Consider the following 20259-nt stretch of genomic DNA (forward strand, 5'->3'; position numbering starts at 1 on the left):
AAATGATAGACGTCTAAGGACTCACACACACACACATACATACACATTCTTACAACGGATGTTGATAATTGTGATGATGAGGATAAGAGTGATAATTATGATGCCTGCTCGTTGTATGTGCGTTTCTCGCAGACAACAACGGCTGCTTGAAGTAAGTTCATCGATTCGATTTGCTTGTGGCTTGGTGAGTAGGTGTTGAAGTAATCAAATAGAATACCTGACCAGCTCTTATGCAAATGGTGATGCAGTAGATAATTCTGGTGTACCTGAAAGCGATGCATAACATATGAGGCAAATTGAATTGATAATGTTGCAAGTAGGGGTGAGACATCGCATGTTTTATTGACTTAAGCATCTTTCAAGGTAATTTAAGTGGTTGCCGCGATACTGGGAGGAAAAATAGTTGGGGGAAGAATTATTGATTATTCTAGAAACTCCCTCATCGAATAGAGAAGATTTGATAGTTCTTTCCACAAGATGCTGTACGTTGCTTTGTAGATGGATTTAGACCTACTCCTACTTATTATAGTTAATCTGTACAAGTTTTATCTGGTTGAGTTCATGAGAGCGAGAAATTTCACCTGAAGTTCGCTTAGAATGATCTAGGTTTTCATTATACATATGTATCATATCTTCTTGCTCGTTTCCTCCTGGATACATAATATATTTTAGCTTTAACTATCTAGGTGTAAAAGCGCCCCCCATCTAAACTTATTATTGCTCATAGTAAAAATTTTCTAAAGTCAACTCTAAAAAGCTCAACAGTTTTTCTGATCAAAATTTAATTTGAAATTATTTGCCGATATTCTCCATGGTTCGGTATATATAAGATACTGCAAGATCCTTGGATTAAAACGGGAGTTCATTGAAATACATTCACGATCAAATTTGATCCGGACTGACACACCTTTTTTATGTTCCTGTGAAGTTTTTTCTCCACATACTTATTAATTAGTGTGCGTTCGGCAGCTGTTTGCTTAGAACCAATCCAAACCTGATTTGATCTTGTCTAAAAGAGATGAAAAATAAGCTCTTTTACAGATCAAAATTTGGAATTTTGTAGAACAGACAAAACTTCGATCATAGGAGTATTCAGTCTTACCACAAAAACAGCAAAAAAGTCACCAAAATGAAAAAAAAACCTTTCTTTTTTTTTGAGGAACATTGTTTTAGGCGTTTATTGTTTTACAAATTATCTAAAAACAACTAACCAGTAACACCTTTAAGACACTTGATCTATAAAAAATTAATTGTTTTTAAGTATTCAGCAATATTCATTAAGAAACTAGTAAATCGCAATTGCTTGAAGCGCCAATTATAAAATTTAATTTAGATATAACAGAGAAAACATCTCTAGGCTTCCTTTGTAGTTTCACCTTCACGTTCCAGTTCTTTGCGACGCGCATGACGCATGCGCAGATTCGTGCAGAGACGCACGGAGCAGAAATAGGCGATCTCCACAATGCTCAAGATAGACACGCCCATAAAGAGACCCAACAAACCGCCGCAGTTGGCAAGAAAGTCCGTAGTACCGTATAATTCCGAGCGTCTGGAGGTTAGAAATTGTGCTTCTTTGAAGAATATGGAGACGCGTGACATTTTATTGCTGTGAAAAGACGGAAAGAAAAAAACAATTGTAAAGAAAAAAGTAATGTTGCATACTTTCAAGCGCCAACGTTGACAATATTCTAATGTCCAACACATACATTTAGGCCTCTATTACTTTTACTCACTTTGTTATAAAATTATTAACGTCTTCCTGCTTAAAAGTATTCGCGATCAATTTGTAGTCGAAATCTGATTGAGAAATTTCCGCTTCATAAGCGATGGAGGTACACGAAGGCAAACAATCGCATTCGGTGCGTCCACGCACATTTTCGCCTGCACTTTCAGCGCCCTGATTGAATTCCTTGAGTAAGAGTTGATCCTCAGCTTCGTTGATGCATTTCACATTGCTGGCGCCACAAACTGGTGTGTCCGGTGTGTCTGTTGAAGGAGGAAAATGTTGGACATTAAACAGACACTTCATGCTAATATCTATAGAAACCTACGTGGCATGGAGAACTTGACGCAGCCACATTGGCTTAAGGTGAAATTCGACAAGCACTCCAGCTCACAATTACTCTGCGTATAAATTTGGAAGTAGCGCAAATAACGCTCCTTTTGGAAGTAGCACTGACGTCTGTAATATATTTTTATGAAAAAAAATAATAATAATAAATATTTTTATGAAAAATATTATTTTCAAAAATAATTTTATATATGAAAACCCACCTATGTGGCTCATAGTGCCGCAAGCCCTCCGAGGTGGTTATAATTTTTGGTTTTATCGAAATCAAAACCTCCTGATCGAAGGGTATGCGGAAGTATTGCTTCGATATTTGTGCGACCTCACCGGGTGTATGTAAAATGATCTAGAAAAAGGTGAAGGAGATTGTTGTATATGTAAGGATGTTGTATCTATATCATATTTAGTAATCATACTTTCTGTATTAGGTTTTACGTTCCTAATTTTTTAAGAAGGTAAATTACTCAAGTCAAATTATGCAGTAAAATAATCGATTTTTATAAAAATTATATTGCCTAAATTTGGAACAGAAAATTAATAGTAACCAATAAAGATTTGCAAAAATCGATAACTAATTTACTTAATCGATAAATTATCGACCACCAGGGAAAATATCGATATTTTCAAAAGTATTAACTAAATTATGACAAGAAAATTAATGATAACCAATAGCGATTTTAAGTCATCGATAAAAACTTTTATTAAACGATAAATTATCGAAAATATTTACGATAAATTTAATCGAAAAAAATAGGTTTTCATTTACCTAATGTAAAAACAAAAATATTTGTTTTTATGTAGTAAAGAAATTTTGAATACTTAATACTTGTACATATATATAAGTAAAATGTTGTGTAAAAACAGTCCTCTCACCTTGAAACCCTGCACCGGACCGCGGCACATATTATCAAAGTCCTGTTCGAAGCCATTCAGCACCATATATAGACCAGCACGCGCTCCGGGACCCAGCACACGTTCCGGATAGGTTTCAGGGTCGGCGCTTGCGCTATAGCCGTCCTCCACATTCCAATCGGTGGCCGTGCGATTGTCAGTTTGGAAAAGCATCTCCTTAATCATGCTAAGGAATTATATATTTATTATAATTACAATAGGATTGTTTAAAAAAATAATTTTTTTGCAAAATACCACTTTCAACATTTTTTTCAATCAACTTTTTCTTATACTACATATCTATAATATAGTATATGTAACTCTCACCCTTCCGGCCGGAATATCTCCATGGGACTCAATGAATTGAAACTATAACAAACACCTTCTTCGGTAATAAATTTCTTAAAGATTTGTTGGCATTTCTCTGGAGAGTTACGCCATTTACAACTCAAATAGGTCTCATTAAACACAGGCGTGATAGCGCTCAGCGAACTTACGATCTCAGAGCCCGACGCTAACTGGTGTCCAAACTTGAAGTCGGTTAACAAGTGCGCGTCACACACTTGAGCCAAAGCTTCCATGCGTACGCTCCTGCAAAGTCAAGCAAATTTCGTGAGTTTGTGGCTTTTTTTTCGTAACTATTTAAATACTCTTGTTCCGTTAGGTCAATCTGAGAAACATTGTTAAATCGGTCGGATATTTTCCAATACATATCGGTGAAATTCAAAACTGTTTGTCTTCCTTTTGTTTCAGTGCAAACCGTTACAGTGGGAAAAGGTATCTGCCAGACGGGTGTGGATTTCTCGGCAAACGACACAATTACCGGATTATTGTTCCACTTATCCCAAATATTCATGATCAGCGTGGCGCAAGTGTAGATTGAGAATATTAGCACGAATACCCAGAAAAGTCTGCAAGTTTTTAAAATAATGACAACGGAAGATTTTTTAATGAAATTTAAATTAAAGAATTTAAAATTATTTTTTTTTACTATAACTCTCAGAGAAAATTGTTTATAGTATATTTGATAGTTCCAAAAAACTTCTGCTATCGAAATCATCATTTTGGGATACTGAAATAGGTTTCAAGTCTTAAATGTGTAGTAGTTGAAAATTAAAATTAAACTTCTTATTAGAGAGTCAATCCCTTGAAACTCGGAAATTTCAAAATTCATATGCAGTTCGATCTGATTCAGAAATATTTTGTTTAACTTCCTTGTTAACCTAAAGACTAAAGGAATTATTTCCGTTTTGTGTATACTATATACGATACTACTACTGTCTCACATTCAATTCTATAAAAAATCTCATACTATCTGAATAAATAAATTATTATTTAAATCAATCTTATAATTTTCAAAAAATTCTCTTGACTTCACCTTTCCCAACGCGGCCGTTTCGTTTCGCCCAAATAGCGGAAACCGTGTATCGTACTGTAATCACAGTATTCTTTCAGAATACCGCACGTCGCCTGACATTTGTTGCCATATTTAATCGCCTGCTTCGTGTCCACATCGTCTGCGTCGCTGTCGTTGTCGATATTCTCCCTCGAAGCTGCTGCGGTTTTCGCCATGAGCGCGGCACGTTTCCTAAAGGAGTATAGAGCCAAACGGTGAAATTTAAGCAAGGTTTTTAAATGGAGTTATATTTGAATGGATATTATGGGAAATTTACAGATATTATTTATTATTTTCTTGATTATTTCTTGACCAGATTGAAATGTCGGATAATTATATTCCATTTTTTAATAACTAAAAAATATTTATATTTTTGTTTTATTTTTTTTACGAAATGTGTCTAGATTTTTATTTATTTGAATTCTTTAATATTTATCTTTTTGTTAAATTTCGGTTTTCAGTATTTTTTGTTTCTCATAAATTGTATTTGAAGCGATTTTTTATTTTTTTTATTTATATTTTAATGGCATGATTTTTATATTTTGATTTAATGAATTATTTTATAATTAAATTCGAAATTAATTTCTTTCACATTGTCAGTGGTGCCTTTCTGTTTTTTCGCATTGCGTTCATTTTCAATCAAAAATGTATTTTTATTTAAATTCTTGAAATATTATTTCTTTTACTTCTGTTGGAATTAAGTTTTTTTTCGAAAATTTATTTCTAGTATTTAGTTTGTATGTAGTTTTTTTTTTATATTTTTTTCACTGAAACTTTTTTCAATGTAAATATATGTAAATATTTATATTTTTTTTAATTATTAAGGGATTATATACAGTTAGATTTAAAAAAAAATTAATTCTTTTATTTTATTTTACACAAAAAATTTATTTTCGTTCCGGTGAATATTATCGAAGTAACATGCAAATTGAAAAGGCGTTTCAGAGGCTTGAAAATGGCTAAACCGATTAGTCTCATCATCAAATATATTTTTTAGTAATTAAACGAAGAATTTGAAACCAAAATTTTGGTCAAAAATCGATTTTTTTTTGAGAAATCGTCATTCTGTCAAAAAATTTATTTTGCTTATTCATTCGATTAATTACTAGATTTAGCATTACTTTAACGAAATCTGTTTGGTTTTTTTAATTTCAGAAGATTTAGTTCAGAGCTATAATGGTCACCGCAAAAGGACAGGAGCTCTCGGAGATCGGCTGTACTTCCGTTCTACATAAATATTTTTAGTAATACTAAGTCTTAAAATAGTAAGTAAATAGTTTAATAGACACCATAATATGTTTGTATCAATAAATTTAAAAGTTTTCTCAGAAAAAATCTAAAAAATGCGCTTTTTCGACCTTCTAACTGTATATAACTCCTTAAAGCTTTTTTATTTTCTTTTGTTGATAAAACTTTGTACATATATTCATACCCCAAGCAGGGTATATTAAATTTGGCACGAAATTTGTAACACTCTGAAGGAAACGACGGAGATCCTATTTCCTGAGTCTATCTGTCTGTATATACGCGAACTAGCCGTTCAGTTATTGACTTGTCGATTGGAAATTCTGCACACGTACTTTTCTTCCGCCGAAATCGGATTATTATAGCATAAAGCTACCATGCAAACTGAACGATCGGATTAAAGTGCTTGTATGGACAACTTTTTTAGTTGTTGAGATATTTTTAAGATATAAGATAACACATTATTGACTAATTCAACAGTGCAATCTTTGAAGAAATTGTTTAGATCGAATCACTATATCAAGTAGCTATTATACAAACTGACCGATCAAAATCAAGTTCGTGTAAAGAATTTTAGGTGTTTGTGAAGGATATTACCAAGTCTTGGTGTCACCAAATTAACGTTTTCACTTGTTTTTTAATATTTTGAAGATCGTATTTTTTATTTATTTTTAATTAGCTCTAACTTTCCCATATTAAAACTTGTTATTTCATTTGTTATTCGTTGATTATTTCATTCCAAAAAATGTGGGCAAAAAATAGTAAGAATTTTTATTCTAAATTTCGCGCAAAACCCCATTCGTCGAAATATTTTTTTCTAGGTTGGTATCACTGTCAGTGACATCTGTGTCAAATGGCACATCAATATAATCATTAATGTTTAGTATACGCTTGTCTTTCTGAAGAACATAAAGTGCATTCGCCGATTTTTACGATGAGTGAAAATATTCAAAAAAGATGTTCCAATAAATTTTGTGAGCGGAATTAAATTTTTAGTGCCGAAACGTTCAGAATATTGGAAAAGACCTTAAGTGATAATTGTTTGTCGCGAACAAGTACTTTTCATCGGTACAAATTATTCAAAGAGGGTCGAGAACTGATAATCAACACGTCAATAAAATAAAAGAATTGGTGCTTGAGAATCGACGACTAAAAGTCAGAGATCTTACTGGCATCGTTGGAATATCGGAAAGATCAGTGAAAACCATTTTGAAAGATCATTTGGGCGTAAGAAGAGTGAAAGATCGATTGGTTCCAAAATCAATAAATTTTTGCGAAAAACAGCGTCGCGTTAACGTCTGTGAAACAATGTTTTCGATTACCAGGATTTCATGAAACATTTTATTACTGGCGATAAGTCTTGAATCTATGCTTACGACCCGGAAACAGACAGATTCAAAAAAAACACGTCAAAGCAGGTCAAAAATCATGATTATTTTGACAGTTTTCTTCGATTATCGAGGTGTGGTGCGTTCCCAATTCCGACAAAGACTTCGAAGAACTTATTAAGTATGAACAAAGTCTTATTGTTATTTGCTGTTAGTAGTATCTTTTGTTTTTCTTCCTTCGTTCTGGATTTTTGATTTTATTTGGAAAATATGGTTCTAATCCTTTTGATGTTTGTTACGTTTTCTTATTATTATTCTCTTTTTTAGGTTTTAATTATATTTGTTTTATATTTCAAAGGTTTATATTTTTAAATCAATATTTGGTAAATATTTTTATAAAAATTAAAAATATAATTATACAAAAAGAAATATATATTTCTAATTTATATTTTTTAATTTTATTATTTTGTATATTTTTTTATCTTTTTATTTTATTTCGTTTAAATATAAGTTTAATTTTTATTTCATATTATTTTAATTTTTTTATTTTTTAATAGACTTTTTATAACTAATTTGGTCCATGATTTATCACTTAAAAGCATTTAAGTTTCACTTTATTCACTTTCAGAAAATATTTTTATTGTGCATTAAATAATTTATAGCATTTCTCAGATTTTTTGTTAACTTCGAAAATAGTTAAAATTCTTCTCGAATCACAAATATATCACTTCTCAGAAATTAATCACAATTTTTCCACATATTTCCACAACAACATGAATTACCACTGCAAAGCAGCTGGAATGCTGTTCAATGAAGCCTCCTTTTGCATATCCTTCTTCTCCTCGGTTTCCATATTTGTTCAACGTTTACACCAATTCACCGAGCGTTTAGCGCGTTTTAGCCTTTTAACCGTTTTTTGCGAGCGCGTGGCGATTCCTAACCGACTGACGATAATTTGTGCATTCGCTTAGTGAAATACAGCGACTTTTATACCGTTAGATGGCAAGACCTAGGCATTAGCAGCGTTTTAGGTGTGTTAACTCCACGTCTGTGCATTGGCGCCTTCAACTATGCAATTGGGAATGCGTTCTCCGGCTAAGTTGGGATGTAAATGAGTTTTGGGACCCCCCACTATCTGTCACGTTCGTTGCCAAAACTCCCAATTGAGAATTTACGCTCACTGAAATTGATATAAATGCGTCCGCCATTTTTCTTTCTTCGCAACACTTTCACGGCTTGTGGCTGTTATAGACTCTCGCTTTCATTTGCGCGCTTTGAAAATTTCTACCTCGTAGTGCCCCTTTTCAGTGTTATGACGGCAATTAATTAATGTTCATGTCAACATCCAACGCTAATCCCAATTGGGATCACGCTGCTGATGAGCTTTTAATTCGCTCACCTTTACTATTGTAGGTAAATGTGAATTAATGAAATAAATACATTCGCAGGACCAGTGAAGAAATATTAATAGTGTGGGCTGAGGGTTTGACATTTGTAAAATTATTATCCGTCTATTAGGTAGCCACTAATTTTTTTGAGTTACGGAAATTTGCATTTAGCGGTTAAATAATACAGAGTGTATGACTATATGCCATATAGAAATTCTTCCACATTGAATGCGAGCACAAATGAAGATAACGTCAATAAACAAAAAGCTTCAAGCCTGCTCTTTAGGCTACTATATTTACGATAAATATACTGATCAATTTTTTTTTTGTTTTATAAGCCTTTTAATTACGGGAAAATGATACCGCCTTAATGTGCTTATTGTTCAACATCTTATGTGGTAGGGTGTTCTTTTCGTGTAATAAGGTTTAGAATTTCCTTACAAAGAAAATTGTCTACCCAGCTGATATCAGGAAAATTATTCTTGACTTTTTGGTTCTTCATGTCAATATTAACTCTCTTCAGGTCAAGGAAATTGGTAATTGGTAAATTGGTTGCATTAGGCATTTCTGAGTTGCAAGCGGATAATAAGTTTCAGATGACCATTGGCAAAGTAAGATCAACTCTTCTGTACTGAAATCGGATTTGGACCGGCAGTTTCTGCTACCTCGGAAGATTTCTAACAACTGACGGAGAAGAAGACAATGCCAACTGTAGGTTGAGCAAGACAAGGACGACGTTTAGATGGCTGCAATCAAACTGGATAAATCTTCATCACAAAGCTCAGAATATTTTCTGATTTCGATACTGTTTTATGAAAGCGAACCGTTGCTGGTCTTGCATCTCACGACTTAGAGACTCAAGGCAGTCATTAAAAAGTTCTTACGAATTATCTGCCGAATATTCTGGCTCAAAACTATAATGAAACAAACGCTATTTAGTTCAACGAAAGAGAAAACCGCCGTGTCCATACTTTGATAAAGACTCCAGACAACATTACGGAAATATTGCTTGAATACCATCCATAAGTCAGCAGAAGTCATGGCCGACCAAAGTTAACGTGAAGAACCAGTTCATCGGTACTACATGAATTAGCCGATGAAAAATCAATCGTGTGAGGTGAAAAAGGTTTGAAGCTCTACATGCCACTAAATTCACACACTAGTTGTACCAAAATATATCTTTAATTTTTCCTTCTTTTATATGAAACAAAATTTCTTTACCTATAAAATAAACACCCCTTTAAAGCTGATAGGAAAGAGGTATCACTAATTATTTTCAATTATTTAAAGAAGAATCAGTCAAAGTCTGGGGTCAGGACCTAACCTAACCTTTGGCTATTAAAAAGCCGACGTCCATAAGAGCAACTACAGCGGACCACAACGCATGATTCAAGTGCATAGCGAATCTACGTAATAATTTCAGTACAATTTGGAAGAGTCTGAAGACTAAAATGACAATGATCCCCGTTTCACAGTTTTTATTGAATAAGTCGGGACAAGTAGCTAAAATTCTGAAGTAGAACTCTTCAAATATAATGATTACACGCAAAACATTCAAAGTTTACCAAATTTTTCCCATTCGAGTCTTTAATACAGAAATAAAGGACTCGAAAGAAGACAATTCAACTGATACGCCAGCATTAGGGCACACTGCAACAAATGGTAACAATTTTACAGTTAACTCTACATGCGCCAATTCAATTTCCATACGACAACTCAAGCCATTGTGTGTTTTTACTGTTGCCCTCCTTGTATGGTACGTGTAACTATGTTGGTTGCTTATTAGGGTGAACCACAATATTTTAGGAAAAAGTGGTCAGACACTTATGAATGTAGTGGTAATATTACCGAAGTCATAATTTTTATGAAATCGTACATATAGTATGTAGATAGCCACATCTAGATCAACAGAAATATACATAGAGCAACTTCGGATTATATAGGATAATCCCACAGCTGGGAAAATATACATAAATGCAAGAATTGTCATTACAAAAAAATTAATATTTGAATAGAAATCATTTTGAAATGAACTTTATATGTATTTCAAGCTCAAAAAATTATACTAGTGTTGCCAGATTCCGTGTAAAAGTACGATAGCGTGCTAAAAAACTTTCAGTATAGGTTTCAGATATTATTAATTTATAAATTTAAAAAATAATGCTTAAAAATTTTTCATATGGCCCTTAAAATCTATTCCCATAAATAAAAAAACAAAAAACAAAAATTTAATTCCTAAAACTCTGCAGACCACCCTAATAAAAACTTCGTCTGCTCGAGCGTCTTGTTGTTGTGCACATTTTCAACACAATTGCTCGAATAACAGAAATTGCTGTGACTGCATTTTAAATCAACTGCTGCCGCAAGTGCTTAGCCTAAAGCCAGTGGCACGACAGGACTAAGCAGTGGGCAATGCCGAGACCGGTGCGACAACATGGACACGCTTCCAACTGCCAGTATATTGCGGTACCTGTAGCGCATTAGCATTGCTGTATGTACGGCAGGCAACAACAATAACACTAACAATGCACAAAGTTGGCAATAAAAAGTGAATTGGTTGCAATGAATTGCCACTGAATTAACATTGCGTCACCGCCACACACACGCACCTGGCCGGAGCGCATGCTTATGTGCAGTGAGAGCTGTGTATTTGTGTTGATGTTCACCTTTGGTTGCACACGTGCTGATGAAGAAACATTTTATGACACCATTTTAGGGAAGTTTGTTGAATTTGCAATGACTCAATTTGCACATGAAATACTTTTGCCATAATGGTTTGAGGATTAACTCAGTTCTTTTTGCTTGTACTCTATTGTGAATGAGCTGGATTAATGCTGTCAGCTGTAATTGGACATTAACATTTGGAACTTTGTAAGCTTTGTAAGCAAATTATGGAAAATTTTGAGTAAACCGTCTTTGTGAGTGATTGTTTTTTTAAGGCGCTTCTGATGAGAAATTTTGACGAAAGTAAAATTTTTATTCTTTCGTATATCGGTAGTTTATATCTGAACAAATCATAATGGGTTGTCAAAAAAGTCTTGCGGTATTTTTATTGATTTTTTTTTTTTTTTTTATTGAAATTGAAATGAATTTTTGATGACTCATGCCCAGCTCTTGACCGATGCTACGGCTGCTATTATGCCGGTCTCTTTCGACCAATTCAGCGATTTTATCGCAATTTTCGACGACAGGCCTTCAGGAGCGTGGCGCATCTTCATCCACCTCTACACCAGAACGAAAACGTTGAAACCATCGTTGTGCGGTGGAAATGGAAACTGTATCGGGTCCATAAACTGCACAAATTTTATTGGCGGCTTGAGATGCATTTTTGCCTTTATCGTATAGTACTGTAAAATATGCCGTATTTTCTCTTTATTTATTTATCCATGTTTGCGACGCTATAACTCACGAACGACTTAAAAGAAACGACAATCAATCAAACACGTGTTTGCGCGTGAAATGAGCTTTTCAAAAAGGTATAGCATGACCCGATGCGACGAATAAAACTAGAACTACGCGCTTTCAGCGCCAACTAGCGAAAATACCGCAAGACTTTTTTGACAACGTATTATATTGTACTAACATTTTATATGAATATTTTAAATAGTGCTGTTACTACCTTCCAAATGTACACACTCAGTTCAATCAGTTCGATCAGTTCATCTATGAAAAAGTTATATTTTTCAAATTTGCTTGAGATTACTGGAAAACAAAATACCCGACCACTATCAAATTGTTTTTGTTAATTTTGTGTGTAATTCTTATATTTCCCTACCAATTTTTTGACCTGTTCAAAAATATAAATTTTTGGCAGGTTAAATTTTGGGTGAAATTCAACTTTTTAAAAAACGCCGCCATTTTGTCAATGTTTGATTTTATTTCGACTGTAGGCAACAGTAAAAACACAACCTTCCAGCCAAGAATGTTTTTAGGTTTCAGGGAAAGTAAGCTGCCACTTTGAAGACTTTATTTTTTACGTCGTCGGATATAGGCTGCAACTCGAAAAATTTTTATTTATTTTTTCAAAAATATTACCGAATATTGTTAATATACTATGTATAAATATACCTCTAAGGTTATAAAACAATTGTTACAGTTGTAATGATAGTTTTTTCTTTTAAATTCCCAAAAAGCTAAAATAAGCTTGTTACACTAGTTGTGCGCTTTAAATTAATTGCATTCACCTATCGTCTGCAAAGCTACATTACTCTAGTTAGTTTGACTTTGAAACTGTTTTATGACTTTTCAAGTAGGCGCTGTTTTGCTAGGTTAGGTATGATATCACTGTTTTGACAAAATCAAATATTTGAAATATTTTATGAATACCTAAAGCTAGCAACTGATGTATATACAAATTCTAAGATGATAAATAATCTTGCTTAAACGTCTTGAAAATTCTAAATTAATATATTGATATTTATGAGATAGTAGTATCATCCCGTCAAAAAGTAATGTAGTAAGTACTTTCAGCAAGACAAGGAGAGATCTAAAATAACATTAGCAAATATTTCGTCTTTCGTCGTAGCATTTGTCTATCCGTTTATTTATACCTATGCTAAATATCTAGTGATTTTGTAAATTAGAGTCAGAGCTCACGCAGAATAAGCTGAATTAGATGAATGCCCACTTAACAGATCACGGTACTCTGTACTATAGAATTACCAATAAAGCTTTGGAACAAAAATAAATCTGCCATACTACAGGTTTTGCCCGGAAAGTAATAGGACTGATTTTCATCCGTCGCGACTGTACTTCAGAGAGTGGTAGAGGGCGTTCCTAGCTAACGAACGAGTGGCTGGTCAGTTGTCTCCGAGCACCTGGAGAATCAGGACAAACATTTTCGCGCGACGTGTTTCTGTGAGTGGTGCAAGCCGAAAATGCAGCGTTCGTTAGAGCAAAGGTACGCGATTAAATTCTATGTGAAACTCGGTAAATCTGCGACAGAGACGTTTGATATGATCAAGCAAGCTTACCGAGATGTTGCTTCAGCAAGAAGTGGTGTGCTTCGGTGACACCAGGCCTTTTTGGAAGGCCGCGAAGAGGGCGATGAAGAAGACCGTGGTGGGAGACCTGCGACTTCGACAAACACCGTCAGACCGTCGGCTAAGTATTCGTTTAATTACCCAGATAATAAATTTATCAAAATCTGTGGTTCATGACATTGTGTCTTGAACAAGTGCAAGGTGTGCGCGAAGATGGTGTTACCATATCACAACTCGCTCTCAATTTTTGGGTATGCTGTTTCCTGAACCACAGGAGGATTTGATGCACCTCTATAGCGATACTTTTGTTGGTCGACGAAGCCAATAAGTCTCATCAGAGAAAATGACTTTTCTATGAACGTGAATTTGCGTACTAGCTTAACATATTTTGAGAGTTGTGCCAAAGTGAAATGTGACATGATGAAATGACAAAGATTACTGAGGTAATTTAAAATGTTTGACTTAAACTCATAAACAAATATGGCCACCACCAGCTGTCATAATCACATCATTCCTATTAGTAGACGCTGTATCAATATTGAAAAGACCTTGGGGTGGGTGCAAGAGATCAGAAGTAAGCATGTAAGAAATTATAAGCAATATAATGTCCGATAAAGTTATTGAGCTTTGATCCAAAATATACCACAATTGAAGGAAAATTTTAAAAGAGTAGAGTAGTTATGACACATAAAAATTGTGTTTTCTTTTTCATTTTAATAGTTCGAAATTGTTTTCGAATTGTTGTTTCATACTTACTTGTATATAGTATGGACAAAGTTTCTCTGTAACTGCTCAAATTAATAAAAGCCGATAGAGTTGATTAGTTATATATCCTTTATTATTATATTTCTTTTTTTTTTTGTTACAATACTTTGGTGGACTTTTAAATATGTTTCTAAAAGCTTTTTTTTAACTTCAACTGATTTACTAAAATCTAAGCAACTTTCTTTAGACTTATTTTTGTTTCAAATACAAGCAACACAAATATGACAGATATTGTTACAACATCGGGATAAAAATATATATGAATACATATGAGTTTGAAGTAGGAAAATATTCAATGCGATTATAATTTACGAAAAATGTTAATTTGAAAATTTAAATTACCGAGAGAACAAATTAAATGAAATTAAATAAATAAAAATCAGCTGTATTACAAAATATATAAAATAAAAAATTAAAACAAATTAAATGAACTAAAAGTTCTTTAAATAAAGTTATATAAAATAAAATAAAAAAAATACGAGGAAAAAAATAAAATAAAATAAAAACGAATTTATATTTACCAAATTTGGGAACATAAGAAAAATAATATAAAAATTAAAAAAGACTATTTTTTAATATTTATTTTTTTTTTAACATATCTAGGATATTATATGAAAGAATTTTTCAAATTAAATGAAGAAAAATATTTTTAAAGCAAATTTCATAAAGTGGTTTAAGAACAAATAATTAAGTTATTTTATTAAAAACAAAATAAAATACTAGAAATTCAAATTAAAAAAAAAATTATATTTTCCAATTAATTGTGGAAACATTAAAACACAATATAAAAATAAAAAAAAATAATTTAATTATTGTTTTTCTCATATACGAAAGTATTTTTTAAATTAAATGAAGATAATATTTTAAAGAAAATTTCATAAAATTATTTTAGACCATTTTACATTAAGAAATTCACTCAAAACAATAACACAAAAATTTAAAATAAATTTTGATTTCACTTCACAAAAACAACAATTAAAATTAATTTGTTTTTCAAATACTTATTTTAAATATTACGAAAACGTTTTCCAATTTTCAACAAATAATTTGAGACATTTTATTTTTAAGTATTTCAAAAAAAAAAATATTTTAATTTAAAAAAAAAAAATTAAAAATTAAAAAAAAATATTTTTAATTTAAAAAAATTAAAAATATATCTTTTTAAATAATATTTGTTTTTATGCATAAATAAGTACATACGCCTTTACTTGAACTGTTACATTAATTTCGCACATAATATAAACTCACACATAGCTAGATATGCACAATATTAATTTTTGGTGATTTTGGTTTTGAATTTTTCTGTTTGTAATATTTACTATCTACTCATAAATATTTTGTTCACCAATATATGTGCTTTTAAATATATATTGATTTCTACTTTTCTTTGAATTTAATGGCATAATTGGGTGTGAGTACAATATATGTGTATAATATATTGTATATATTGTTTATACTTGCACATATATGTTATATATGTATATATGTTTATACATAAATTGTTATATACTTTTTTCATGTTAACGTAACGGTATTTGATACACTAAAATCTTATAAAATACACGACTAATTACTAATCTATGTACAAAGCTCATTTTACCATATTCTTTGATTACAATTTGCCTGGCATATTAGATTACTTTAAAGATTACTTAATGATTACATAGAGTATATGTAACTAAATCTAAGTTCGATACAGATTTTTTTTTAATTTTTACGTTTTTTTTTTATTTTTTATGTGCCTGGTAATAGTTGGGAATATACTTGATTTTATTTAAACAAATTTAATAAAAAAAAAATGTTATGCAATATTTGCAGTACTTGTTGTTGTTTTATATACAATTTTTTAATAATATTTTTTTTTCATAAATTATTTCATATATTTTATTATTGATTTTCATTTTGTAATAATTGCCTTAGTAGAATTGATTTTCTGAAATGTTTCCTTGCATATCCCAAGTTTGTTATATACTGTTTTAAATATTTCTTATTATATTATTATTTATATTTTTTAAAATTAATTACCTATTTAAATATGTTATATAAATGTTTTAACTAATTTAAAATGATATGTATGTTTATATCCTGCATATTATATGCAACTATCGGCTAGCTTAAGTTTAACATCTGCTATATATATCTTGATTAACCTGCATACACACACATACATATGTACATGCGTGGGTAAGTATATAATTTAATGAAAGTAAATCTACTTCAGACTTCAAGCCTGTTCGAGTAATTTAACAATATATGTAATTATCATAACCGTTTAGACGTATGACTGGACAGAACAAGGGTAAAGAAAATCAAAACCCGATGGAGCGAGCTACCTGGGTGCAAAACTGCAAAAGATACAAACACAAAAGAAGATACAAAACGGTAGATCGGATACTATCGATACCTCCTCCAGTGTATCATCCGTGGAGACTCCAGATATATACTGTATAGAGAAAACTAATTTTCTTCCATGAAGAAAAAATACAGATCTAGCTTCACACTAAATGACGGTAAACTTGACATTGAGACTCAGAACATAAAAAAGGCGCTAAGTACGCGAAGAAGAAAGCAAGGACCAACAAACAAGGTTAGTTTTACATAAAAGCGAGCTCGATATTGGGAATAAAAGGTGGATCGATGCAATTTGGTCAACGCTCAATAACCTGCGGCCTTCAAAGTTGTTAAAATTCCTAAGGAACCTTGACCTCGCATTCAACTCGGGCTATGATTTCAGAACTCAAGCTTTTTTTGGAATTGGTTGGACCCTAACCTGATAGTCAGAGTATCCCATATTAAACCCTTGCAGGTGTGCTGGATGGGTCACCTGTGGTGAAGGAATTGTCCTCCACGAAAGACCGCGAAAAAAATCGAAAAAACGTATCATTTAAAAGCGTCATTACCGACTAAAGATGGTATGCCAATCAGCAGAAGCCTGCCTGTAGAGATGAAGTGCGAGGCGGAATCGCCATTTCCAGCAGAGGAATTTCTGCCATATTGCAATCAGGGTTAAGAGCCTGGGTATAAAACCGTCGACAGCAGCAAGGAAGTTGAAATCGGATCACCATATAGCAGCAAAGATAATAACTCGCTACGGTAGCAGGAAGACTGTTCCGAAGTATGAGCAACAGGTCCGCCCAGATGTGTGGACTAAAAGGGTGCTCGGCGGCGGCGAGGATAGCAGATCAGCCGGCTCTAGTAAGTCCCAACCTATAGTTAAGTCGCAGAGCTCGTACGTGAGGAAATCTTCTCTCGATATCAGCGTTAGCGAAATCATTAACCGGACTGATTCAATAGAATTGATGCTATGCGATCCTCCATAAGAAGTGGAAATGGATCGCGGGGGCTATATCTACAATTTTTATAAAGGTGATTAGAGGAAACGCCGGGCTATGTACTTAAGCAGATAGAGGAAATTATACGTTACTGCAATCCGTCTCTCCAAACTCGCGGCCGGGGGGTTATAAGGCTCAAGGGAACATAGGCGCTGATTCTTCAGAACGAAGAGGACAACGGTTCTGTCATCGACGCTATCAGCTACGGCTTTGAGACAATGTGTGTTATCCTCCCAACTTGTGTTAGGGCGGACGTCTCACAGTCTCCCGGAACGAGAGGAGAGATGTGAACTGAGGCCCAAACGGACATGGATATGGACATATTTGTATTGAGAGTATAACTAGTAAAAAATCAAATTTCGTTAAGGGCACTGAAGCCATCACTTCCGAGGTTTATAACGAATGTATGAAAAAGAAGTTAAGTGTTGGCATGTTTGCATTGCTCAGGAGCCTATTTTGAAGATGATAATAAAGATATGGATTTTAAAGTTGAGTTTTTCGTCAGTCCAAGCTAATTTTGATCTGACGGTAGGTTTTTTCAAGAGGAAAAAATTAGATCTGCTACTGCCCTTTGTCAATAATTTGGACTAAAAAATCTAACGGAGCCTCCAAAAGGCTTTTTTTTAATGTAAGAGAAAAGTTCGAAGTGGCATGTGTAAGCGCTTAAGGGTTAATTTTCTCCCAGAAAATAGTTTTCTTTTATTGAAAGTTTGACTTTGAAGTTTTAAGACCGGTTAGTTTAAAGATTTTGCCACACATACTTACATATGGTGTTTTTAAACAAAATATAGATGGATTGTGTTTGAAAAATTGATCAAAATGTCATGACGCTCTTTATAATAAAGTTTTGTAAAAATACTTCACATAATTTAATAATTATGCAACTAAATTTGTCAATCATTAAAAGTAAATCAATTTTTTGTTTATTAATTTTCTTAAAGTTTTTCTTCCTTTCATTTATAAAATCAACTTCCTCATTCTAATTGTGGCAAAATACAATACCAAGGCAGCTTAAAATATTGTACAATACTTAATTTTCTAATTTTAGTTTGTGCATACACTTTTTGGTGTATTTTCATTATGACAATTTTTTTTTTAATTTTGGATTTTTTAAAAAAGGACACAAAGACAAATTGAAAATTGCAAATCAAGTTTACTGTTAATTTTTCACTCGCCACCAAATTTGCATAATAATAAAAGTACATATGTATTCCACCTACCGCAAACGAGTCACACAAGCTTTTCATACTTTAAATGTGTGTATGTATAAATATGTGACTGTGACGCCAGCTGTAATATCCTCCGCGTCACTCATACGCCATGTGCAACCAGACGCGCATCCATTTTAATTTGACTTTGGTTTGTGTTGCTGTGTTATATTTATGTATGTATGGCATAATATAAGTCACGCGATTACTGCCAATGTTGTTGTTATTTATTTGATTTCCGTTGCTGCTGCTGTGGCGGCACTGCCAACGCCATTTGTAAGGCTTAAAGCCAGAGTGCCGGCCATCAAGTTGGCAGTTGTGCTCGGTGTGGTCGTTGCCTCCTTCGTGTGCGAAAAAATGCGCAAGAGTGTGTGGGAGAGCGAGCGAAAGTGGGAGAAAAAATAAATACAAATACAAATAAGTAAATGAATAATTGTCAATATTTTGCTTTTAATTTCAATTGTTTGCGAAATTGATCACGCCCCAACTTGTGGCTGAGCGCATGTGTCGCATTATTTATAACTGTTTGCATTTTTATTTACGCTAACTGCTGGCAATTGCAAGCAAGTGAGTGAGTGTTTGCACATTTGCGTTTTTCACCAGCAATTAGTGCTTTTCGCTGTTAACTTAATTTATGACAAAGGCAATTTTTTCCATTCGGTGCTGGCCGGCATTGTATTGGTTAGGTTTTTAATTTTTCAGTTTTTAAGCCACACTTGTTATGTATGTGATATCTATTAATATTTTTAAATGCGAATATGTGTACCCTGTAGGAAAAATTTCGTACGAGTGGTAATGTTTCGTTGTGGCAATAATTTATGCCTATATACTTCATTTTGATGGAACAGTTTGTATGGCAGCTATATGCTATAGTCGTCCGATCTGAACAATTTCTTCCGAGATTATAGCATTTCTTTGGATAATAATCTGTACTAAATTTCGTAAATATAATTTGTCAGACAAAAAAGTTTTCCATATAACAACTTGATTTTGAGCGGTCAATTTGTATGACAGCTATAGGCTATAGTCATTCGATTTGAACAGTTTGTTCGGAGATTGTACTGCTCTCTTGGATAATAATCTCTACTAAATTTCGTGAATATACCTTGTCAAATAAAAAAGTTTTTCGTACAACTACAAGATTTTTTTGGGACAGTTTATATGACAGCTATATGCTCTAGTTATCCGATCTGAATAATATATTCAGATATTGTAGCACTGTCTTGGAGAGTAATCTGTGCCGAATTTCGTGAAGATTGTTTGTCAAATAAAAAAGTTTTCCTTACAAGCGCTTGACTTTGATCGATTACTTTGTGAGGCAGCTATATCCAATAGTGTCCGATATCGGTGGTTTCGACAAATTAGTAGCTTCTTGAAGAGAAAAAGATATGTGCAACATTTCAGATTGATATCTCGAAAACTGAGGTATGGACACACAGAGCGACATGGCTAAATCGAGTCAGCTCCTCACTTTAATCATTTACATATACATATGTATATTATATAAGGTCTTCGAAGTTTTCTTGTGGGTGTTACAAATATTAATTCAGGTTATATATATATATTAAGAGTAAATGATTCATTAAAATTTCCTACAGGGCATGCTGATAAATTAACCGCAGATGCTTTTAAATGCTCCCACTTTAGTATTTACTA

At 32.9% G+C, this 20259-nt stretch overlaps 2 protein-coding genes across 2 annotated transcripts in view; both read right to left on the minus strand.

Moving 5' to 3' along the window:
* Positions 1–1178: 1178 nt before the first annotated feature.
* On the minus strand, positions 1179–7872 carry LOC126762470 (pickpocket protein 28). The gene is made up of 9 exons (XM_050479241.1): positions 7711–7872; positions 4338–4547; positions 3610–3870; positions 3287–3550; positions 2942–3146; positions 2275–2414; positions 2052–2182; positions 1734–1986; positions 1179–1606 (listed from the first exon to the last, which is right to left on the minus strand). Exons 1-9 carry the CDS (start codon positions 7779–7781, stop codon positions 1354–1356), a joined length of 1788 nt encoding a protein of 595 aa, XP_050335198.1. The 5' UTR covers positions 7782–7872; the 3' UTR covers positions 1179–1353.
* Positions 7873–14884: 7012 nt separating this feature from the next.
* Positions 14885–20259, minus strand: part of LOC126762469 (putative uncharacterized protein DDB_G0282129) — a 149057-nt gene continuing 143682 nt past the window's right edge. Inside the window, exon 11 of the mRNA XM_050479240.1 lies at positions 14885–18944. Coding sequence (XP_050335197.1) covers positions 18831–18944 — 114 coding nt within the window. The 3' untranslated portion in view covers positions 14885–18830. The remainder of the gene's footprint in view (positions 18945–20259) is intronic.

This window comes from Bactrocera neohumeralis, chromosome 6, assembly GCF_024586455.1.
Source record: "Bactrocera neohumeralis isolate Rockhampton chromosome 6, APGP_CSIRO_Bneo_wtdbg2-racon-allhic-juicebox.fasta_v2, whole genome shotgun sequence".
Taxonomy (NCBI): domain Eukaryota; kingdom Metazoa; phylum Arthropoda; class Insecta; order Diptera; family Tephritidae; genus Bactrocera; species Bactrocera neohumeralis.